At 36.7% G+C, this 26,276-nt stretch overlaps 1 protein-coding gene across 2 annotated transcripts in view; it reads left to right on the top strand.

The window, feature by feature from the left end:
- The window catches only part of PRRG1 (proline rich and Gla domain 1), a 159,706-nt gene that overhangs the window by 102,615 nt on the left and 30,815 nt on the right, over positions 1-26,276 (top strand). The window contains exons 1-2 of one of the 2 annotated variants that reach the window (XM_044670160.1): positions 22,997-23,087; positions 24,394-24,554. In XM_044670160.1, coding sequence (XP_044526095.1) covers positions 22,997-23,087; positions 24,394-24,554 — 252 coding nt within the window. Of the gene's footprint in view, positions 1-22,996; positions 23,088-24,393; positions 24,555-26,276 lie in introns of those variants that run through there. The other variant, XM_044670161.1, reaches the window with a different exon arrangement.

Raw genomic sequence — 26,276 nt, forward strand, 5'->3', positions numbered from 1 at the left:
CATTCTTTCCTTCCCCCCCCCCCCTCACTTCCCATGGCCAGGAAACCACACTTAGCAAGAATTCAGCATTGATTTCATCATTTCATTGACCATAGCTTCCCTTGCATCTGAATGGTTTCTTCTGATGTACAAATCAGAAACTTGAGGAAGAAGTGAAGACTTCTCATGCTCTGTTGTTAGGCTTTTGGGGAGCCTAAGTAATGGCCTGAGCCTTAGGCACTTTAGCCAGTTATATTTGAAGGATGGTTTCTGAATCTTTTAAGAAAAAACTAACCTAATCTCAGTTGAGTAGGGCCTTAGAAATTGCTTCTAGCCACTCTGGGGAAACTTGGCTTCTCTATGACTTCATGTAGGTATCTTAACCAGAAATAATAATCATGTTTTCAGTGAATATTCTTAGACCTGAGAAATGATAGTTTTAAAAACTATATTCCTAATACAATTTCAGTAGTAGTAATAATAATAATCATAAAAAGATGATGTTGATAACTAACTTTTATATAGTGCTTATTGACCAGCATTGTGCTAAAGCATTTTGCAGTTATGATCTCATTTGAAATCCTTAGGAAACTCTAAGAAGTAAGTGTTATTATTATCCTCATTTTACAAATGAGAAACTGAGGTAAACAAGTTAAATGACTTTACCTATGGTTCCCCAGCTAGTAAATGTCCAAGACTGGATTTGAACTTTGATCTTTCTAAGTCTAAACCCAGCACTCCATCCACTGTGCCACCTAGTTGCCTATTTTCCACTCTCTCACCATCTGCAAAGTTATAGGTTTAATTTAGTTTAATATAGCTAATATTTGATGGGGGGGGGAGACAATGTAAAATACATTTGAATATAGACACTAGCATTCATTTCAAAATATAAAATATAGGCAAAAATAGTTTCTCTTTTCTCAGTGTTAAAGTCTCAGATGTGTCTTTTACTCTTTCTTTAAGCTTAGCTTTGCTATTAACTGCTTTGTGATCTTGAGTAAGTTAGTTCTCTGTGGTGCCCTTTTTCTTCTTCTGCAAAATGAGATTTGATTAGGTGGTCTCTAGGAATTTCTTGAACCAGTAAAAATTTCATAGTTATCAAATCTTTAAATTATGCATGACCTTTTTTTCCTGATCCATTATTGCATTTAATCTCTTATCCACATTTCCATTTTCATCTCTCTCTCCCTCCCTTTTCACATAAAGGAGGATCACATAGGTGATTTGAACTTCTAGGTGTCTATCTCTAGAGACAGCTCCCATAAACACTTAAACACTTGTTCAGCCTTTTAGGCAGCTTTCCTTTTTCTCGGGGGAAAACAAAGCTAAACCAATACTGCCTTGATTATCCTGGGGATGACTCACTTGGGATTTATATTCCTATCCTGCTCAACATGGAATTGCTTCAATCTATAGACATCACTGAGAAATGCTACAAACTTGGGTTTCATAAATTCCCTGCTCATTTGCTCAAAGATAAATGGAGGCAATGTTTTTTCCCATAAAGAAATATTCAACTTAGATTTTGGCATATATCCTTTCCCTTACAAAGTAACATGAATAGCCTCTTCTGACCAGAAGAACATTGTACACACTAACAACAATATTGTATGATGATCTATTGTGAAAATACTATCTACCTCCAGAGAAAGAACTGTTGGATGCAGAATGCAGATCAAAACATGCTTTCTTTTCACTATTCTTTCTTAGTGAGTTTTTTGTGTTTTGATGTGTCTTCTTCCATGACATGACTAATATGGAAATACAGTCTTAGGGAGAGAAAGAATTTGAAATTCAATTTTAGAAAAATGTTAAATTTTTTCTTTAAATGGAATTGCAGAAAAATAAAATATTGAAAAATTTTTGGAAAAGGAACCTCTTCTGAACCTCCTATGCCTCTGGCATCAGATACCAAAGAAGCCCCTTCATGTTCCTATATTTATGTGTCGTTTTTTTTTTAATGGATCTCACTGTGAGTGGAGACAAGAGTGAAATAATTTCTTCTTTTCTCAGAGTGCTTAGTTTTTTAGTTGTCAACCATTTATTATAGGCACCAAGGCACTGTATTAACTTCTGGAGGAAAAAAGAGGACAAAAACAGTCCCTGCCCTCAAGGAGCTTGCAATAAGATCTAACTACAATCAACCATGTTCAAAAAAGTTACATGTATACCATAAATTGCAGATAATCTCAGAGGGAAGGCACTAAAGTTAAGAGAAGACCGTTAAAGGCTTCTTTCAGAAAGTGGAATTTTAACCTGGTACTTGAAGGAAGACAGTGAAACAGATGAGAAAGAAGAGCATTCCAAGCTGTAGGAACAGCCAGTAAGTGAAAAGAGAATTGGAAAGTTGAATATATAAACAACAGCAAGGAAAGTGGAGTCACAAGTTCAGAATATATGGGAAAGGTGTAAGGTATGAGGACAGGAAAGAGAAAGAGGTCAGATTATGAAGGGCTTTAAAAACTGTCTAGAATTAGCTGCTATCTTGGGGAAAGGGAAGATTTAGAGCTGAAAATAGGACCTGGTGATTTTCTGGGGACCATACAAATTATATGAGGCAATCAGTATTTGAACCTTGAATTTCTTGATTCTAAACCCAGCATTCTTTTCACTTCACAATTTAGATTTGCTCTCCTTGAATGAACTGCCTTGTGGATATAATGAGCTTCCTTTTACTGAAAGTACATTAGTGGAAACAAGATGACAATGTTGGGGGGTAATGAGCTTCCATTTACTAGAAGTATATTAGCAAAGGCCAGATGACAATGTTGGGGGGAGAATCTTATTGGAAGAAGTTCTTGTGCAGACAAAGCAACATTTTTTTCTCACTGAGTCAATTAAAAGCTAACCTTTGGGAAATTATTAAAGTGCCACTGGTTATATTTTCCATTTTTATTCAGGCTTGAATAAAATGAGACTTTTAGGTCTTAGATTTTGTTAATTTACACCAGTAGCTGAAGCCTGGAGCACACACATTTATCAGGAAGAAAGTCAATATTTAGGATAAGAATGTACAGTTTGTGGACTCTATAGTAATTATACTTCTTGGATTTATCGTTTAACTATTGCTCATTTGAGGGTATGTCAAAATTTTAAACCTGAGTGTCTTGCTCTATATTTTTTAGCGTAGACTGAACCTTTAAACCCACAAGTCCTGAAAAGTTATTATCTTGTAATGTAGTACCTAATTTTATTTGACAGTTCCTTGGTTTATAACTCATGTGAAGACTGGTGACAACACATACATTTATAGGCAATTAATTATTTCATTTTAGTTGTCTCCATTAGAGTCTTGCCCTTCTTGATTTATTGTGGAGGCATAATCATGCTTCTGTAGTTAAGATGATGTCAACAATTCATTGTAAACCCTTATCTTGAGAATTTTAAAATGATAATACAAATCTATTTGGTGTTGACAACTGCCATCATTTTTTCCTTAGCAGGATTTTCTTCCTAGAAAAATTGCCTGCCTGCTTTCATGACAGGCAATTTTTTAAAAGCTGCTGCTGTGGTTTCTGGGGTGTGTGTGTGTGTGTGTGTGTGTGTGTGTGTGTGTGTGTATAACAGTAAATATTCACATGTAAAAATAATCCTCCTATGTATTTCGCCTACTAAAGTCAGAAACATTTCCTAGATTCTTTAGTATAATAGAAATGAAAGAGAGTCTTTTGTTGTTGTTCAGTTGTTTTTGTCATGTCCAATACCTCATGATCCTGTTCAGGGTTTTGTTGGCAAAGATACTAGAGTCCTTTGCCATTTCCTTTCCAGCTCATTTTACAAATGAGGAAACTGAGACAATGAGATTAAGTGGCTTGCCCAGAGTCACACAGCTAAGAATTATCTGAGGACAGATTTGAACTCAGGAAGACTCCTCCTCCTGTCTCCAGGCCCAGCACTAAAAAGTAGAGAGGAAACATGGTTTTGTGATAGTAGAATTGGGCATAGAGTCAAAAGATCTGAGTTCACATATTATTTAGATTATGAAAAAGTCATAACCTTACAGGTTACGTTACATAGTTAATCAGAGAAAATACTCTATAAACCTTAAATTATTACATAAATGAACAGTAGTAAACTTTGGCTACTAATAGTAATAGCTAGCATTTATAACACTTTAAGATTTACAAATTGCTTTACAAAGTAATTTTATCCTTATAATTACTCTGTAAGCTAGATTATTGTCCCCATTTTACAGATGAGGAAATTGAGGCAGACAGAGGCTAAGTGACTTGCCCAGGGTCACAAAGTACTTGTATTTTTTGAGACCATATTTCAACTCAGGTTTTCCTAAGTTCAAATGTAATACTTTTATCTACTTGCCTGCTTCTAAATAATTGTTATTATCAGTGAACCAGTTTAGACTCAAGTGGGGTTTCAGAATTCTGTTGAGTTTGTAGTACATTGGTGGGCCCATGCTCAAATTTCTTCATCTGTAAAATGGCAGGATCAGGGCTAGGGTGAGGAATGATAGGGTAGATGGGTCCCTGTGCACTCTTCCAACTTTATGTCTATGTTTTTCATCCTAGTCAAGTAGAACTTACCCAGGCTAATGATCTTCTGATATAGATTTTAAGAACCCAGAGTCATTTCTTCATAACAAAAAGGCATAAAATCAAACATAATGGAGATTTAGGAGACTTTACACAAATGAACCCTTGATCTCCTCAGTGTGGGCATTAATACGGATAACTCTATCCTCATTGTCTTACTCTCTATGGTTCTTATCCTTCAAGCCCTCCACAGAGAATGTTCCTAGCTTGCTTGACACAATCTTTATATTTTGTAGCTACTAGTATTACTTTCTTACCTCTTGTTTTTGAATCACAATGAACCCATCTTTTTTTCTTTTATTATACATTTCAAACATTTACATTTATAATGATGGCAGTTGTCAACAAGAAATAGATTTGTATTATTTTAAAATTTTGAAGATAAAAGTTTATAAGTAGTTGTTGACATCATATTAACTCTAGAAGTACAAATGTGTCACCACAATAAATCAAAAAAGGGCAAGACTCAATGTAGATAATACTAAGGAATATGAAATAATGATTGCCTATAAACATGTATATAAGTTGTCACTAGCCTTCACCCAAGTTAGAAACTAAGAACTGCTGAAATTCAAATTTGAAACTTCAGGAAAGATGAACATTTCTACATTTCATGTAGAGTAAGACGAAAATGTAGCTTATATATGAACCTGTGGACTTCTGTCATATTCATGTCCCCTTACTCCATATGGCTTGGGATTTCCCCCTCTCTGTAGAATTCAGATTTTCCTTCCCTCTGTATGATTCAAATCTCTATTCCCTTGCCTTCTTTTCCAGTCATATGCTTTTTAGATGATATCTCTTACATCTCTCTTCGTGACTAAGTCATTGAGTTATAATTCCTAAGTTAGAAGTGGCATCTATGCAAAAAAACTATACTAATAGTTTATGTAGTGCTTCCTTGTTTAAAACTACATTATACTTTTTAAAAATGTTTCAAGAGAGGTAGTCAGTTTTATAAGTGGAAAAACTGAGATGTTTAAGATATTAGGTGATGGTGTCATGGCTAATAAATAAAGGAATTTATACTTGAATCTTGATGTTTATGTTCTTACTCCACTATTCTGTCCAGTACACAGGCAAACAAGGAAATAATATGCCTTGCCTTGTGTTAAGTTAAATTAACTGTATACATGTAACTTATTTTAAAGCCATTCCTCATTCTGTGGAAAATAAATCATATACTTTAGAATTCTGGTCAATGCAATGTCCCTTATTGCAGAAAGTAAATAAACATTTAGTAAGCACCTACTATGTAGCAGACGCTATGCTAAGTGCTGGGGATACAAGGAAAGGCAAAAGATAGTCTCTGATTTTGAGGTGCTCACAATCTAATGGAGGAGACAATATGCAAACTACTGTGTACAGAAAAACTATATACAAGATAAAATTAGAGATAATCAGCAGAGAGAAGACACTAGAATTAAGAGGGATTGGTGGGAAAGCTAAATGGCTCAGTGGATACAGAGCCAAGCCTGGAGTGGGAAGGACCTGGGTTCAAATGTGGCTTCAGGTACTTCCTAGCTGTGTGACCCTGGTCAAGTCACTTAACCCAATTTGCCTAGCCCTTGCCCCTCTGTCTCAGAGTTGCTACTAAGATGGAAAACATGCGTTTTTTAATTTAAAATTTAAAAAAAAAAAGGAATTGGGAACAACTTTCTATAGAAAGCTAGAGAAAGGATGATGACTTAAGATGTAGGATGAGATAACATTATTGGATATGACCAATGCAGGAACTGGTTTTGCTCAACTGTCTGTAATTGATTTTGCTTGACTATCCATATTTGTTTCAAGATGTTTGTTTTTCTTTTATTTTTCAGTTGTATGGTGATAGAGGATATAAATGCTCATTAAATTAAAAAAATTAAAACTAAAGGTTACATTAAAAAAGTAGATTTGTTGATAAGTGTGAACTACATTTTGACTATATCATTTGAGTCTTATATTGTGGTCTAAAACCTAATAAGATAATTTGCCTTTTTAGATTAGATAATTGACCCTTTTTATCAGTTGCCATGTCTTTAGAAGAGAAGGGATAGGGAGTCTTTAGAAGAGAAGGGATAGGAAGGGACTGGGTTTATGAATTCACTGGTATGAAAAACTCCTGGGTAAGGAAATTGTTGGCACCTTCTCTGCAATGTTTAGTCTTGGAAAGGGAACTAGAGGGCTTTGTGGTTCCTGACCTGCCTAGGGTAACCTAGGCAATATGTTTTGGGGATGGGACTTGAACTTAAGATCTTTTGGTTTTAGCACTAACTCTCTATCCACTACACTAAACTGCTATTAATAAAAAAGAAACTCAGGTCATTTCTCTTATATTTTAGTTTGTGCTGTTAAATGAGAGATCCTTAGACTAGAAGCTTCTAAATATATAAAATAACAAAATGGTTTTCAGCAAGATCATAATGAGTTAGGGAAAAGATAAATAGTAATGGTCTGAAAAAAATAGGAAAAAAATATTGACTTTTCAGACCCACAGTACTTCCTTTGAGCCTCTTCTATTATATAAATCCATTTCTGGCATGTTATCTAACTTTATTCCAGGAAACCCTATTGTTTTGCTTGTTTCCATTTCATGGAACTTCTTTTCCCTAAGCTCAAGGACATTTTAGATGATGGTTTATCCATAATACCCTAAGGTATCAGTTTCTGTGTATTAAAGACTCAAAGGAAAACAGTCATTTGTCTCTGCCCTTCCAAAAAAACTTTAATGGGCAATTTAAAAAAAAAAAACTTATTTAAAGACTTCTTTAATGGGATTCAGCCTATTGAGTCACAATCTAGCTCTGTCTCAGAAGTCTTTCTAAACTGAAAAGCAAATGAATATAAATCTAAGCCACCTTTTATCAACATCTGTTAAGGATCCTTATATGTATATTTATATTACATTTAATTCAGTAAACATTTATTAAATACCTACTGCATACCAGACATTGTGATAAGAGCCAGGAATACAAAACTAGCAAAACTCAGTCACTGCCTTATAGGAGTTTACAATCTAAATAGAGGAGACAATATGCCAACACATACATATATATATATATATAATATAAAACAAACTATGTACAGAATAAATAGGAAATAATTAACAAAAGGAAGATACTAAAATTAAGGGGAGTTAGAGAGGTGGCTAAGTGGCTCATTGGAATCCAGTGCTAAGCCTGGAGGACCTAGGTTAAAATCTGGCCTCAGACACTTTCTAGCTGTGTAACCCTGGGCAATTCCCTTAGTTTGGCTAGCCCTCACCCTTCTATCTTAGAGTTGTTATTAGGACAGAAAGTAAGGGTTTCAGAAAAATTAAAAAAAAAGAAGGGTTAAGGAATGCTTCCTATAGCAGGTAGGATTTTAGTTGGAACTCAAAGGAAGTCAATATTCAGGAGAAGAGATTTTTTTCAGGCATGGGGGTCAGCCAAAAAGAAGGCCAGGGAGCAGAGGGTTGGAGTATCTCATTCATGGAAGTCAGGAAGCCAGTGTCAGTGGATTGAACAATATGTATTCATAGTAAGGTATCAAGAGACTGGCAAGAAGCTTAGGTTATGAAGGACTTTGAATGTTGAATAAAGAATTTTGTATTTGTACCTGGAGACAATGAGAAGCCACTGAAGTTTATTGAGTAGGAGGGTAAGGGTTACATGATCAGATTTGAATTTTAGGAAGAATCCCCTTGAGGGACTGGGAGAATGATGTTGTTCTTTACAGTAACAGGAAAGTCATGTTGTGAGGGTTATTTAGCAATTAATTTAGTATTAGTTTTGGACCTAGCAGGAAGGGCTGGAGAATTCCAAGATGGAATGAAGGAGCAGGAAGTGGGGCTTGTGCTCTGAGAGAGACTCCATTAGTGGTTGGAACATAACTGTTGCTAACCCTGGAAGATCTCAGAGTTAGGGAAAAACTGCATCCAGATTCCCTGGGATCCTGAGTGGTGGAGGCTTTCAGCAAGTGGACAAGACCTGCAGAGCTTCACCAAGTGGGGAAGTGGTTTGGGATCTGGTGGACAGTTTTGCAAACTCACTCTCCCTACATGGTACCTTGGATCACCTGGTGGAGTTGGCTCTTGGCATCCTGTGACCATCCTTGGATTACTGTGAGACCCCAATTGAAAGCCACCCTCAGGCCCTTTAGCTGAGCTCACCAAACCTGGCTGGAACCAGGTTTGGAGGAGTCTTCCCTGTGACTTCAGTACTGCTTCCTTTGGGCCCTGCCTGGCTTAGGTCAATAGAATAGTGTAGTCAAATCCTTCCCCTGCCCCTGTGGTTTGCCCTTAGGTTTCAAGTATAGAATCCCTTATTCCCATCCTTTTTTTATTGTTTCCCTCAATTAAACTGATATAAACTTTTACCTGTTGCCTGCTGGTTCCATAGGCCCTGGCCTAACTGCCATTCCTATTGACAGTTAACAGCTTGGCAGTAAACCCTGGTCTCCCTATCCTGGTTGGTCCTGTCTCTCCTTCAACCCAGTGTGAACCCACAAACCATTTAGATTATATTTTAATAATAATAGTTAACATCCCTGGTGCCTCACCATTATAGTTTGTCACTCCCAGATGGCTGGGTAACAGAGAGACAGACAGGAAGTGTTCTCTTGGGCTGCCAGAGCCACACAGGAAAGTGAGAAGATCCGAACATTCCATGAGAGGTTCAGCCATTGGTTGTGAGCTGCTCAGAACTGCTCAGCCCCCACCCCAGGTCATTCATAGAATCTCTGTGGGAAGACAAAATACTATCAGGCCTGGAGTAGCCCCAGAGAAAGGGTTTTTTTTTTTTTTTTTTTTTTTACCATTTTTAAAAATAATAATAGTTAACATCCCTGGTGCCTCACCATTACAGGCAGGAGAGAGGGTTTTAAGGGAAAGACAATTAGTTCTACTTTGGACAAGTCTTTAAAATGTCTACTGAACACCTACTTCAAGAGTCTGAAAGGTAGATGGGAGATGTAGGATTGGGGGTCAGCAGAGTGATTGGTACAGGAAAGGTAGTTTTTGAGTATCATTAAAAAAAAAGATGGTAATTCAATCCATGGGATCAGAGATCCCAAGTGAAATAATAGAGGGAGAAATTAGAGGACCCAGGACAGAATCCTGAGTGACACCTATAGTTAGAAGGCCTGATCTGGAGGAGAATCCTGCAAAAGAGGCCAAGAAAGAGCAGCCTTATAGGGAGTGGGTTTTCCCCCCCTCATTCTGATATTTTATTATAAACTAACAGGAAGGAAAGAAAACACAAAGCAGCATTCTTTTCCTCCCCACTTTACCCTGCCACTTCCCTCCACCAACTTCCCCAACAATTTCTGTTTTCATGAAAACCTAAAGAGGAGAGTCTCAAGGAGAGAGTGATTAATAACATTAAAGGCTGCAGAGAGGTCAAGAAGAATGAGGATTGAGTAGAGACCTTTGGATTTGGTAACTAAGAAAGGGATCATTAGTGATTTTGGAGAAGATAGTTGTGGTGGAATGATAAAGTTAGAAACAGGATTGTAAAAGATTAAAAAAAAAGAATGAGAAGAGAGAAAGAGGTACCTATTGTAGATGACTTTTCCAAGGAATTTAGCTACAAAGGGTAGAAGAGATTAAAATAGAAAATAGATGATAGAGGAGATGGAAAAATCAAGTGAGAGGGTTTTTTTAGGATAGGAAAGATATGGGCATGTTTATATAATGTAAGAAATGAGCCAGTAGAGAGGGAGATTGAAAATAAGTGATAAAGGGGAAATAACAGAGGAGGCAACCTGTTGAATATGAGATGGTATAACTAGGTAGAAGGATAAAGAGTAAGGCCACTTCATAATATGAAACAGATTCTTTCTTTACTGTTATTGTGTTCACCCTCAATCTTAAATATCTTAGGTGAAAAAAAAAGATAACCTTTAATCTCATTTAGAACCATGCATTTAATAACACCTCACTTTAGTTACAGCTTTCAGGTTATATAGCTATAAGTTAAATTTTTCATGTCCATTGTCACATTTTGCCAGTTGTCATTAGAAGTGAAATAGTACTTGACAATTTATAGGCAATTCAATTCAATAAACATTTGTTAAGCACCTAAGTTTCATGATCTTGTTCAGGAGATAGGAACCAAAAACCTTCCAAAGAAAAAAGAAGGGCAAGAAAGAAAAATGCTTTACAAATTGCTAAGGAAAGAGAAAGGTAAAGGAGAAAGAGAAAGATATACCAAACCAAATGAGGGATTCCAGAAAATATCAAGGAAAGATAAGATTCTCTTAAGTGAGCAATGCAAAGAAATAGAAAAAAAAACCAACAGAATGAGAAAGACAAGAGCTCTCTTTAGGAAAACTGAAGATAGTAAGGGAATGTTTCATGAAAATTGAACATAATAAAAGGCAAAAATGGTAGAGGTTTAACAGAAATAGAAGAGATTATGAAGGGACAAGAATATACAGAACTATACAAGAAAGACCTTAATATCAACTATGACCACAATGGTGTTAGTACTGATCTAGGCCCATACATCCTGGAGAATAAAGTCCAGTGGGCCTTAGGAAGCACTGCTAACAAAAAGGCTAGTAAAGAAATTCCATCTGAGCTATTTAAAATACTAATACTAAAATGTGATGATGTTATAATGTTGCACTTAATATACCATCATATTTGGAAAACTTAACAGTGGCCACTGGATTGGAAAAGGTCAGTTTATATCCCAATCTAAAAAAGGGCAGTGCCAAATATTCAAATTGATGAACAATTATAATAATTTTACATTCCAGAAAGGTTATGCTTAAGATTTTGCAAGATAGGCTTTACCAATATGTGAACTGAGAATTTTCAGAAGTGCAGGCTTTTTTTCAAAAAGAGAAAAGAACTAGATACCAAATTGCCAACATTCATTGGATTATGGAGAAAGCAAGGGAGTTCTAGACAAATATCTATTTCTGTTTCACTGATGACAAGTCTTTGTGTAGATCACAACAAAATGTGGCAAGTACCCAAAGAGATGGGAGTGCCAAATCATCTTACTTATCTCCTGAGGAAATCACTATGTGGGCCATGAAGTAACAGTTAAAACCAAATGGTTCAAGATTAGGGAAGAAGTATGATAAACGATATAGTGTCACCTTATTTTAGCTTATATGCAGAGTACATCATGCAAAATTCCAAACTGGACAAAGCAAAAGCCAGAATTAAGGCTGCCAGGAGAAATATCAGTAATCTCAGATATGTCAAGGATAGCCTCTTGATCAGGGTGAAAGAGGATAGTGTAAAAAGTGGCTTGAAGCTTAACATTCAAAAAACTAAAGATCTTGAAAATTATCCCATCACTTCCTAACAAAAAAAAAAAATGGAGAAGAAATGGAAGCAGTGATATGGTCCATGAGATCATGAAGAGTCAGAAACAACTTATCGATAACAACAATGCACCAGTCAATTTCTGCTCTAAAATTGTTAATTATCTATCTGGAGAAGACTATAAAAACAAAGCTGAAAAGAGATATGGTGGAGGAGCACCAGCAGGTATGTAGTTCGCTGGAGTCAAACTGCGAAGGAGCTATTGATGGAAAATGGAGTTAACCAGGAAGGTTGTGAGCCTTCTATGAAGGAAGACTTTGGGAGGAGTTTAGTGCTCTGTCCTCTAGCCCTTCAGCTAGAGAAGAGAGGCAACAGAGGGTGAATTGAGAGTGTGCTCAGTGCCAAAACATGAGTCAGTCTTCCTGGTGATGAGATTTCAGATAATCAGCTTATCCTAAGGAGGGCATATAGAATATTGGAATTAAGCCAAGTAGAGTTGCTTTTGATAGGTACAAGGATAGCTGCAAGTATTGTCATCTCAAATATACTGAACAATTCAAGTCAATAAACATTTATTAAGCATCCCCTACTGTATGCAGGCATTGGACTAAAGTTTGGGATATGAAAAAAGGAGGGGAAACCATCTCTTCTCTCAAATTCTAAAGACACTCAAATTCAGAGTTCAAATATTTGCCTTTTGTTAGTTTGTAAGCAGTAATGCTTTGGCTTGAATCCAGATCTTTATATTCTGTATTTCCAATGCTATTTCCATTCCTCCATGCTACCCAGCTTACAGTAGTGACATCAAAATAAAAAAAATTCAGAAGAGTTAATTTTTCCCTATACTTTTAGTTCTTAATATAAGAGACTTGAATCTTTGTCTTCACTTCGAAAATGAATTCTATCTGTGTGATCTCAGTAATGCTTAGCTGCCAGACAAAATAGAAACACTCTACAATGGAAGTAAGAGCTTGTCTCAAAGTAGCAGTCCAGAACTTGGCAGATATACAAGAGAGCCTCAGATTCTGTTCAGAATGTCAGGAAAAAAAGACCTTGTGAGAAAGCCATTCTGTAATGTTTCTGTACTGAGTTAAGGAGGGAATAGTTGAGATTCTCTTAGAAGGCATCTAGGTTGTGCAGTGGATAGAGTGCTAGGCCTAGAGCCAGAGAAACCCAATTTCAAATCTGACCTCAGACACTAGCAGGATGACCCTACGCAAGTCATTTAACCTCTATTTATCTCAGTATTTTCACCTGTAGCATGAGAATAATAATAGCACCTACCTCAAAGGGGATCAAAAGAGTTAATATTCATTGTGCTTTACACAGTGCCTGGTACATAGTAGGTACTTAAAAATACTTGTATCCCTCCCCTCTTATTCTATTTTGGCAAAACAAAGTGAAAAATTAAACCACTAAAAATGATCACCTCACACATAATCATATTTAGCCAACTGTGGCACTTTCTTAAGTATAAATGCAGTTTTTAGTCATATCCTAGAATATAGAAACTGAAAGCAACTTTGGAGATCCACCATCTAGTCCAACACACTCATTTTTTCAAACTAGGAAAACAAAATGCATTATCTAAGATCAAATAGCCTATACTCTCCTAATTCTCTTATATTCTTTCCATTGCAGACATGCCTCCTATATCCAGTAATTTTCTTTCTTGTGGTACAGTGCTGGAAAAAGTGAGGAATAAAATGCTGCCTGGCTTACTCCTGTCATTTCTCCTTATTGATGGTCTTTGATTTTATTCTTGTCATTTTTTTAATCTGTTTTTCTTTTACCCATATTATTATTATTTATTATTATTATTATTACTATTGACTCCCAGAGGAGCATAGGGCTGCAACCATCTCACGCCAACGGACTCTGTTCTGGGCAATTTCCCCCAACTGGCCCATGTCACTCCGACGGTCCCTGTCTCATTCTCGGTGTATCTTCGCCAAGTCTGTTTTGTTGTCCTCCGATTTTCATAGCGTCCTGACTGATGGGACACCGAACTGTTCCCCCCCAGAGTCTGGCATTGGAGATCCCCTCAGGCCCTCCAATGTCCAAGATGTGATGCAGGCACCCAACAACAAAGACCTGGAGTTTGTTGGCTTTTGCCGGCACGCATCATGGACTCTGTTGGAGAGCAATCTTCCAGACTAGGCGATCATTGGTTTTGTTGGTTTAATGAGGTTGCCGTTTCTGTAGCAAGTAAGATTTTTACGGGGTGAGGTTGCTAGCCTCGCGCCCAACCCTCCTCCTTTTTCAGCCGGGCTTGGGACCGTCCTTGGCGGAGGTTTTTTTACCCATATAGAATCCATTAAAGGTCTCTGGTAATAAAGATAAGGGATTCAGCAAAACCAATAGATGCATTAAGTACACCTGGTAGCGCGTACCCATCCTTCAGTCCGTAAGCTCTCTGCCTTTCTGCTGAGAGGAGAGAAGGGTATTTCATCATCACTTCTTTGGATTTGTAATTGCTTATTACAATGTAGTAGAGTTCAGCCTTAAATATAATTGCGAAATAGTTACAGAGGAGTCCAGGTCTCAACTATGTATTATATTTAAAAAGAATGTCAGATCAAAAATGATTAGAAAACCTAAAGAGAAATTATAGTTTCATTTTTTTTTAAGGCCAAGGCAAATACAGGTAAAAATGCCTCTAGCTTCCTAGCTTGCACAAGAGATGCTCCAGGGGCACCTAAAGCCTATATCTGCATTCAGAGAGAGAATAGACCTGAAAAAGTAATTGGAAACTTACTGTGTTCTGACCAGTGCACATATTCAAGAACCAAAATAGAAGATGCCAAACAGAAGAAAAGTGAAGATTTACAAAAAAATCGTTTTAATATTTTTTCTCCCCCATTCAAAGACAATTGACTGAAATCCCAGATGTGTTCATAAAGGTTGTAGAAGAGGCCCCAGAAAGAACAAAAATGGCAAAAACAACAGGGTTCAATCAAATTCATCTAGGCCATGCAATTGTGAGGGTGTCGAAGGACCTGTATATGAGATAACCTGAAGGAGTAGGAGTTATTAAAGGTATAGATAAAAAGTCAAACCTTTTTAATGGTTAAAAAAAAAGTAACCAAGAGAGCATCAGTAACCACTGACCTACATATTCTTACTTTCCCATCCATACAAAATCTTTTTATTTTTATTTTTATTCATCTATGCATGAATCTAGGACAGTGATTCTTAACTTGTGAAGACCATAGGATAAATTTCTATGAATAGATTTCAGGGAATTCTTGGATGCCAGGGGGAGAGAATGACATCTTTATTTTTACTAATGCAGCATTTCTTTCCATTTTAAAAATAAAAACAAACAACAACATTCTGAGAAAGATTCTGTAATAATACTGATATCTACCAGGATTTTCTGATGCCTTTCCTTAACTCCATCATAAATTATATCCATGTTTCCCCAAGTCCCCCAATGGACCCAATAGAACAGTGGTTCCAAAGCTTTTTTGGCCTACTGCCCCCTTTCCAGAAAAAATATTACTTAGCCCCCTGGAAATTAATTTTTTAAAAATTTTAATAGCAATTAATAAGAAAGATAAATGCACTTGTGGCCATCACTGCTCCCTCCCACCCCGATCGCTACAGCATCCACCAGGGGGCAGTAGCGCCCACTTTGGGAATCACTGCAATAGAAGTTTAGCTTTCCTTAAGAGATGGTAAATTGAATGTATCATTGGAACAGCTCATACGGACATTGAATTGGGCCCAGAGATGAATGGGAGTAAGAAAATGAATTGAATTGTTTTAGGGAAATTGTAAAGCTTGTTATTCATCCCAAGCTTTCCACGAAAGCAAAGGCTTATTTTTTCAATATTAACCTTTTACCAGTGCTTCTATTTGGCAGCAAGAAATAGAATACAGCTGCCTTCCAGGAACTAGAAATGAGCACTTTATAGGGGGCAATGGAAAAGTACAAGATGGACATGAGCAGGTTGCAATGTAATAAAAAGAAATAACAAAAAAAAAGGTGGAAAAGATTTCATCAGCACATTTTATGATAGGAAGAGAAGATGGATCATGTGGCAAGACCAAGAATTATGGCAGACAGTCAGAAGGCTCCACTTCTATCCTCACAATGATAGGAGAAACTCTTCTGCTACCTACTTAGATAAAACCATAGATCTTCTTGGAATAGAAAAGTTTTTATGTTGACATTAGGGGAAATATATGTTTGTATGTTCATATATATGACCATTATCCACTTACACTCCTTTCTTTAACCTTTCTACATAACAGGAATTTTTCTCCTCCAGTTTCAAGGGCTTTTTAACTGAGTGGAGCGGACCTTTATTTGTAGTATTACTGAGATTCCAGCATTGATGATATAACAAAATACACATCCATTTAAATTTGTTTAAAGTCTTTGGGTTAAACTTTTCTAATTTTTGCATCCTCATATGTTGCTTTAGGTGATCTTCTCTGAGATGTTTAAGAATCTTAAAATGTTTATTCTTGGTAAATCCTGATTGTCATATACACGAACACTCATACAACCAAATTCCTTTTATGTTTCACATGATTTTTTTTATAACTACAGTTTGCATTTAGTCTGTTGCACTTTGTAAACAAATAATAAGAAAGTAATGCAGCTAGGCGATGTAGTAGATAGGATGCCAGGTCTAGAGTCAGGAAGAACTGAATTTAAATGCAGACTCAGATATTTGCTTACAGTGGGATGCTGGGCAGGTTATTTAGTCTCTGCTTGCCTTAGTTTCCTTATCTGTTAAATGAGGACAGTAATAGCAACTACCTCCTAGGGTTGTGAAGATATAATGATCTAAGGAGATAATATTTGTAAAGCATTTAGAATAGTGCCTGGTACATCGTAATTGACATGTATAAATATCATATATCACATACTTATAGAATTTCTATCATCAATTTGAGAAACTCATATTTGAATCTTGACATTAATTGTGTGACTTTGGGTAAGAATTTCAGGGGTGTGGCATAGGAATTTTGATGGGAAATTTTTAATTTTTATGTATTTTTTCACTTCATACTGAAAGTTAGCATTTATTTTACTTTTGAATTTTTTTAAAGAAATGTTCCAAGGTAAAGTTCATAGGCTTTACAAGGTGGTCAGAGAGATCCATGATATACATAATATACTCCTACCCACCCCCAATCCAAACAAACAAAAAAAGTTAAGAATTTATACCTAAAGTATAACAAATTCTCTGTTAATCTCTTTAAATCATCTCTATTTTTAGCATTGCCTTATTTGAAATCATAATTTTCCCTTGCTTTTTTGAGTTCACCTGAGGCTCATATTGTAACACAATTTTTGTTTCAACCATTTCTTGTAAACAATGTAATTGGATTGCTTTCTTATTCATTCTGCTATCTTTATCTTTTTGGGGGGACAAGTTTTTCCTGTTCCCATTCATAATTACAGTTAAGTTTGTATTTTCCCCATCACATCCAAGTACTCTTTTCCCTTCTTTATCCTCTCTCTTGTCTTTATAGGGGCAAAGTGGTAAAAAAGAATAAATGTCATCAACATTAGCAAACTATAATTGAAGCAGTTTATTCTCACTCCTCTGTCCTTCCTTTCCTTGTCTACTTCATATACCGATCATACTTTTCTTATGTTTTCTTTCTCTCATTTTGTATAATACTTTTATGATCCATCCTCAGAAGGTAAAGTTGATTTTGCTTTTAACTATTCACTTTCCTTCTCCTGACTCTGTCATCTTCTCTCTTCTTGTTTTTCAGATTAGTTTTATTTATTTCTATGCCAAACTCCTTGTGTTGTTTGTGTGTTTAATTCTTCTTTGCCTGGTTCACATAAGAGCCCATTTCCTGAGATTTTTTTTCTCCCTCTATTCACTTCTCCATGTTTGCATAGTACTCTCTCAGCTTGCAATCACTGGGGCACAAAAAGGCAAAGTTCTCCCACTTTTTCCTCCCTAATCTATTCCTTTTCCTCTCTTAAAACATAGCAGCTAGGTGGCTTAGTGGATTGAGAGCCAGGCTTAAAATCAGGAGGTCCTGAGTTCAAATCTGGACTCAGATACTTCCTAGCTATGTGACCCTGGGCAAGTCACTTAACCCCCATTACCAAGCCCTTATTGCTCTTCTGTCTCAGAACTGATTCTTCATATTGAGTCCAAGACAGAAGGTAAGGGCTTTGAAAAAAAAAAATCATACCATATAAGACAAATCCATCCCCAGCCCTTTTATTTATTTTTTTACTTTAATCTCTGTGATCCCAGAAAACACTGAGATTCTAAGTTGATGCTTTGCAGCTTAGATACCACTGCCACTGCAGTTTGAATTGGGTGCTTAAGAATAGGTCATTTTCTCTACTAGAATTCCTGGTTTATGAGTGTCTTCTCATGGCCCCAAATGAATTTCCTTCTCTGTCTTCTTTTCCTCCCATCCATCAGTAGGTGACTCCCTTCTCTCTGCTCTGGAGGGCTCCATTATTTCCCAAGTCAAAGTATATGACTTTGGCTCAGGCTGACCTAGTTTTAGAGCCTCACAAGTTGGCTTCAGGCCTCTGCGTGGATCCCTGGCACACAAGCTGCCCAAGCACTGTTTTTGTAGCGCTGTTGTTGGCCTGACTCAAAATTGTTCTGACAGTTCAGGGTCAAGATTGGAACAGAATGAGATTAAGAACATCCATCAGTTAGCAAAGGCGGATGGGGTGGAGGGGAGGGAGTTCTCTAGCTGAAGCAAGGAAAAGATAGCCACCACAAAAGTAGGTTTGAGTCGATGAAGCACTGCTTCCAGCATGATCTTCCAATCTGAAGCCAGAGAGGACTACTGAATGCTCAAGTATGGATTTTTTGTATTTGGGTCACCAGAAACCCATGTTAGGGTCCTAAAACAAAATTTTCAAGAAAATTAAGTTTTGAGCATGGTTTTGGCATTAAAAAAAAAAACCTTACCTTCTGTCTTAGAATCAATACTTTGTATTAGTTCTAAAGCAGGACAGTAGTAAAGGCTGTCACAATTTGGGTTGTGACAGCTAGGAAATATCTAAGGCCGGATAACCCTTCTTTGTATCTAAGTATTCTCTCAGGTGTTCTGCCACCCTAAATTGGCATAATTTAAGAGTGAAATAGATTTTGTATCCTTACAAAAGCATAGTTGGCAAGATCTGCTCTTTACAGATGATTCCTTATATTGTTCATCACTCATAGAATTCTTCCAAAACAAGGGTTTTTAACCTGGGATCTTTTAATTTGTTTTTTGTCTTTATAATTTGGTTTCCGCTGTTATCCTATATATGTTTTTTTTATGCATTTAAAAACATTATTCTGAGATAGAGACCATAGCTTTCACTGGAGTGCTAAATGGAGGTCGTGATGCAAAAGCAGATTTTAAACCCCCTCTTCTAAGCTATCTTTTTGGGAATGTGTCTTGTAATAAAAATATCTTTCAGCATGAGATATTAGAATAAGATTGGAGTCCTGTCTCTGTCATCACCTGTGATGATAGTCACTTACCTCTCTGAGCCTGAGTTTCTTCATTTGCAAACTAAGAAAATACCTACCACCCCTTTGTCACAGAGATTGTGAGCATCAAATCAGATGTGTGAAAAGTGCTTTGCAAACCTTAGATTATTATGTCATTGTCAGCTATCGTTATTAAACATTTAAAATATTCAGTCTAAGACACAAAGGGAACTTTCCAATGGAGGACCTATTGTGGACTAAAATATCAAAATTCATACTCTTGGATTACTCTACTCTCAATACTCTCTTGACAACTCGAAAATCAGAAACATGAAACAGGGTGGAAGGAGCCATAGGCAGTGAGAAGTTGGGTTTTTAAAAACTCTTATCTTCTGCTTATCAATGCTAAGTATTGGTTCCAAGACAGAAGAACAGTAAGGGCTAGACAATTAGGACCCAGGGTCACATAACTAGGAAGTATCTGAGACCAGATTTGAACTTGGAATTTCCCATCTTTGGCCTGACTCTCTCTGAGCTACCTAGTTGCCCTACAATGTTTAAAAGTTTTATAAATAAAGACATTTGATAATATATCATGGAAAACCATTCAAAATTTACTGTGGTCAAGTGGTTGGAAACCATGGATCTTCATACTGATTACTTTTCATAAATTTTCTGTTCTAGTGGTAGAACAGAAATCAAGAGATTTTTAGGGAGAGAATAAGGAGAACTTTAAAGTTTTCCAAGCTGCTTCTCTCTCCTAAAATTATATTTTGGCAATATATGGCTATTGTTTATTCAGGATCCTGTTATGCCTAGTCAAATTCATGGGCATGTTATTCAAATTCATAATTGTGCACCATAAATCTTACTTTCAAGTTTTTAGTAACATCATAATAAATCAAATGATCCCCTTCAGCACTATTCATTACCTTTTGTATATTTTTTGACTGCTATGCAAATCTGCAGGTCAGTAGTGGATTCAAAGTTAAGACATTTGTTTTTTCTGTTTAAAAAAAAAAGATTTGCAGAGTAATTGTACCTTGAATAGAAATTAGGAAATTGGGAGTTTTAGGGAACAAAGCTTGAGTCAAACAAAGCAGGTATTTCCAATAGGAATATGTAGCTAGATTTTGGAAGAGATCAGTTAGATGTACAAATTTAATAATTATCTATTTGCATGCTACCTCTCATCCTCCCTATATCTAACCTTTTGCTAATTCCTTTTGATTCTTCTTTGTAACATTTCTCAGATATGCCTCCATTTCTGTGCCCCACAGTGGTATAGAGCCTCATCACATCATACCTAGACTATTACAGTAGCTTTCTGGGTTTCTCTCTACCTCAAGGCTCTCAGCTGCCAAGATGATCTTCCTAAAAGGGTCTTACCGTATCACAGTCCTGTTCCGCCTCATTCAATAAACTTAATTAACCCCCTTTAGACTATGGGATCAAATATAAAATCATCTCTTTGGCAAGTAAAGCCTTTTATCACTTGGTCTACTGTTACCTTTCCAGTCTTCTTACAGATTACTTTCCTGCATATACTTTAAAATCAATACTGTGTATTGGTTCCAAGGCATAAGGGCAGTAAGGGCTAGACAATAAGAGTTAAGTGACTTCCCAGGATCACAAAGCTAGAAAGTGTCTGAGGCCAGATTTGAACCTAGGACCTCTTATCTCCAAGCCTGACTCTCTCTCTCCACTGAGCCACCTGTTGCCCCCTCCATATACTCTTATGAGTCAGGGAAACTGTCCTCCTTTGTATTCTTTGCTTATGATATTTTATCTCTTAAACTGACACATTTTCATAGAAGTAAAAGTTTTAAATTTGGGCAACTAGGTGGCATGGTAGATAGAGTGCCAAGCCTGGAGTCAGAAAGTCTTTTGAGTTCAAATTTGACCTCTGACACTTAGTAGCTGGATGACTCTGGGCAAATTGCTTAAACTTGTTGGCTTCAGTTTCCTCATCAACAAAATGAGTTGGAGAAGGAAAATGGCGAGCTACTCCACTGTTTTTACAAGAAAACCCCAAATGGGGCCATGGAGAATTGGACACAATTGAAAGGACTAAACAATATCAAATTTTTCTGGAAGACCTCTAATCCTTAAATTGCATCTACACAGCCTTTCTTGAACATCAGTATGTTTTGCTTATATGGAGATCATGCTGTTTAAAAATGTTGTTTGATTCTTTTCTAGCTTGTCTTTCACTTCCATGTATTTTCATTCTCAGTCAGTTATCTTCTGTTGTTTCTTTTGTGAGACTTGCTACCTTGGATTCACATTTTTCTGTTTTTCCAGTTATTTCTGCTATGCAGGTCATAATTTCTGCTTTCACATTTTTTTTTATTTCTTTTAAATCACCTAGGAATATCCTGCTATTTGTGGTTTGTTGTGTGCAGATGCAAAGCATGGAATCCCTGCAAAGGTACAGGGAGAGCCTCACCCAGAATTCCAGGGGACCCCCCTGGAGAACTTTGGGTGAGGGGCAGTTGAGAAGGGTTGAAGACAGTTAATTTGTGGGATTGGATGTGAGCAGATACTCTGCTTGATTCTCCTGACTAGGGGTTTCTCCTGAGAAACCATTATAGCATAAGCTAGTGATTTTTTCTCATAGGATTAGCCTATTTGTCATTACTATTCTTCATTAATATAATTATTTAGTAATTAGAGAGTAAGATATTTATCTATAGCAAGAGAGCCAGTTTTAGTTAAGTGCTTCATCCCTCCAGGGAGGAGGGGGAAGGGGGCATCAATTTAACAGTTTAGGGTCACCTTTCATTTATCCTAAACCCTTCATGGATTTATATAATTTTCCTCGTTAATTCCTAATATAACTTTTTACCTTCAAATCTATGCCTGATAATCATTTGGAATATACTTACAATTCAGTCTGAACTTCTTGATTGAATCCTGTTGGCTGCCAGTTTAAGATCTCCTCTGTCCTCAACAGTTAGATAAATAATTTCTATATATCTCCTCTAACTGACCTGAGACGAATATAAATTTAAGAAAGAAACATTATTGGGGTTTCAGCCATAACAGAAACTCACCAGAAGAATCTTATTCCTGTCTTCATTATCAACTGAAGCAGAAGCAGTTAGAGGGGGAGAGGTTTGAGAATCAGGAGTGTTTTACCCCCTCCTTTCCTCACTGTAGCCTGTCAATCTCTGGCTCTTAACTTAAAGCGCTATTTGGCCCTGAAATATTTATCTGCTTCTCCAAAGTATCTGTTATTATAATCATAACAGGTTCCATCTTCTCTTCAAAATTCAGAATTTAGTGTCTTCCTCATCAGGTATTGAATTTTTTCTTTTAGTCTTGTGATACTTATTCATAGATCTCTAATCTCTTTTCCCTGGTCTGGAGACCATTTCCCCTCCTACTATTAATATCTTCCTGCTGTGTATGCTAAAGGTCTCTGAGTTTTCATCCTCTCTAGGTAGTTAGTAACTTTTTTAAAATTTTATTTTCCTTTTTTATTCACTTTATCATTCTCTTTCCTGTGAGGGCATTTTACATGGGGGCCACATTTCGAAGCCATCTCAGCCTCCTTCCTTCCATGCTGGCCAATTCATGATTAGCCACCCCTGATTTCTGCCCCAAGTTACTCTTGGAAGGGACAGAAGTGGCTTTAGCTGGATGCAAGTACCACAGAGCTCTACAAATATCTCCTGCCCCAGTTCTCTCTTTCCCACAGTTCTCTGATCTTGCTTTGTTGTATCATAGAGTGATACAACTCTTTGCTACTGTCACAAGCCAAGCAAATTTCTGCTGTTTGGAGCTCAATGACACTAGGTTCAGGTGGGGATTGGAATACAGAGTTGAGTTCTCTTGCAAGAACATGGGCCAAATCTTGCAGCCTTGGGGAAGGGAGAGGTAGGTGGTGAGAGAGGGAAAGGACAATTGGTAAATTGATCAGAGGTTAGAGATTAGCCTTCTCTACTTTTAATTCATTGAGTTTTTACCTTATTTGGATTCTTGGTGTCCTTGTTCATGGAAATAGGTAATATTGCTTTATCTCTGGTGCAGTATTTCTGTTTTGGAGAACTTTCAGAGGTTATGAGGACTAGAGAAAAAGAGCAGAAGCAGAATACATGCATTTTCACTGATAAGTCTACTTGTTTCTGCCTCCTGGCTTCCTTGGCTTACTTCAATATCAGAAAAAATCCCACTTTCTGCAAGAAACATTTCCCCTAATCTTCCTTCTAAGATTGCCTTTTACAAATCCGATCATTGTCTTGTTTATATATTGTTTTGTTTTGTTTTTTTGCATGTTTTCTCCCTTGAGAAGATCCGAGTTCAAATTCTGCCTTAGACACGAGCTGTGTCACCCTGGGCAAGTTGCTTAACCTTTTTGCCATAGTTTCCTCAATTGTAAAGTGAGGTGATAATTGCAGGTAGCTCACAGGATTGTTGTCAGGATCAAATGATGGCATTTGGAAAGTGCTTAGTATAGTACCTGCCTCCTACTTGGTGCTATATAAATGCTCATTCCTTTTCCTTTTTCCCTTCCTCCATTAGATTGTGAGCTTCTTGATGGTGTGATGTTTTTACTTTTCTTTGCCATTTCAGGGCTTAGCATGGTGCCTTAAACATATTAAAAATGGTTGTTGATTTGTGAGCTTCTGGAAGGCAAGGACTGTTTTTTAACTCATTTCAGATCCCTAGTTCTTAGCACACCAGAGGGTGCTTAAAAATGTTACTTGACTTGTTTGTTGCATTTATATTTTTAAGACTTCTAGGATCTCATTTAACAGTTTTCACTAATGATGAGTAAATTGGGGTAAAACCTAAATTGCAGGAAAAGTAGGCTTTGATTTTCTGTTAGATGAATGTACAAGTGCAACCACTCATACCATTGTATTCAATTCTCTGATCTATTTATCCAGCCTTAAATTCTCTTTTGACCTCCAGTCTCTTATCTCTCACATTGTCCCTATTGCTATTACATTTAAGCATCTGCATAGTGCAAATAAAGTGCTGAAAACAATTAATTATTAAATTGCCAATATCCAGTGAGTTCACTAGTGACATTTTGGGCATATAGAGGGAGGGAGAAATCTTTGGGAGTCAGTGATTTGAAGCACTGAATGCTAATTCTTCATCAACCATCAGTTTTCATTTTGAATGTTTAAAACCAATTTATTTTTGAAGTGTGTTTTTATTCTCCCATCTTTTTCAGTTTTCCTCACTGAAGAGAAAGCCAATTCAGTATTAAAGCGCCACCCAAGAGCAAATGGTTTTCTGGAGGAGATAAGACAGGGAAATATTGAACGTGAATGCAAAGAAGAAGTTTGTACTTATGAAGAGGCAAGAGAAGCCTTTGAGAATGATGTGAAGACTGTAAGTATTGTAGAAGGAAAATAAAGATACTCCCTACTAGATTTGTATTTCCTCTCCATAATAGTGAATATGAGAATTCTCTATTTCAAAAATTTATGCCTTCCTGAAATGCAAACTGAGCCTGGCTTTCTGTTCCTTCATTGTGAATAAAAGCCTGTGACTTGAGCATTTCTGAGGCACCTAAAGGTGATTCTGAAAGAAAGGCAAATTTGTGTGATAGGCCCTGTATGTGGGACTCAGAAATCTTTTCCCAGCATTTCTTCAGAATCCTTCATTAGCTGAGATATATCCTCTTAAAGCCTGGAAGAAAGCCCTTATTCCCATGAATGGCTTTGCTCCTGAACATTATTATGTAATAAAACTTTCTTTGTTTTATGAAGGCAAGATTTATTCATTTTATTACAGATATCTGGCCAAGCTGATTCTTTAGAAAGTGATTTCTGATCTTTATAGGATTGAAATATGTTATAGAATTTAGCAAATGGAAGGGGAGGATATTCCTTTTTTGAGAGGTCACTATATCTAGACTTTTTCTACAGTGTCTAAATTGATATATACTTCTATAAAGCATGGTTATTGAGAGAGGACATAAGCTTAAGGGTTATGTGGGAGTCATTAGGCTGACTTTTCTTGTCTGATAAGCATCTTCCTTGTCATAGAAGTGTATAATTTGAGGAAAAGGGGAGAGAGAGTCAGAAGATTGATTCAAAGAACAGGAAAAGGATAGTTTGGGTTTTCTTTTTTTTTTAAAACCCTTACGTTTTGTCTTAGAATCAATACTGTGTATTGGTTCCAAGACAAAAGAACAGTAGGGTTTAGGCAGCGGGGGTTAAGTGACTTACCCAGGGGTCACACAGCTAGTGTCTTAGAATAGATTTGAACCTAGGACCTTCCATTTCTGTGGACCTGGCTCTCTATCCCCTGAGTCACCTCAATGCCCCAAGGATAGTTTTGTGGGTTTTTTAGTTCTAAAATATTTTATTTTCCCAATTACATTCAATAATAATTTTCCATATGTTTTCCAAAATTGTAAGATCCAAATTATCTCCCTCTTTCTCTTCCTTCTCCCCTCTCAGAGATGGTAAGTAATGTGATCAGGAGTGTGTGTGTGCTTGTGTGTGTGCGCGTTTGTGTGTGTGTGTGTGTGTGTGTGTGTGTGTGTGTGTGTGTGTGTGTGTGTGTAAAAATCACGCAATATGTACTTCCATATTGGTCATTGTTGTAAGAGCATACTCATATAAAACCAAAACCCCAGAATAAAACTATAAATAAACTAATGTGACAGATAGTATGCTTTGATCTGCATCTGACTCTTAATAGTTCCTTCTATGGAGGTAGATAGTATTCTTTGTTAGAAGTCCTTCAGAATTGTCCCAGATCATTTTATTGCTGAGAGGAACCAAGTTTTCAATTGATTATTGTACAGTATTGCTGTTACTCTGTGTAACGTTCTCCCATTTCCCTGTGCATCAGTTCCCACAGATCTTTCCAGCTTTTTCTGAAATCATCCTGCTTGTCATTTCTTAAAGCACAATAGTATTACATCACCAACATGTACCATGATTTGTTCAATCATTCCCCAACTGATGGACATCTCTCAATTTCTAATTCTTTGCCATACAAAAATTGCTGCTATAAATATTTTGTACAAGTAGGCCCTGTCCCCATTTTCATGGGTCTCCCCTGTCCCTCTTTTTTTTAAATCAAGGATAGTTTTTTCAA

The sequence above is a fragment of the Gracilinanus agilis genome, chromosome 3 (assembly GCF_016433145.1).
Source record: "Gracilinanus agilis isolate LMUSP501 chromosome 3, AgileGrace, whole genome shotgun sequence".
NCBI classification, from domain to species: domain Eukaryota; kingdom Metazoa; phylum Chordata; class Mammalia; order Didelphimorphia; family Didelphidae; genus Gracilinanus; species Gracilinanus agilis.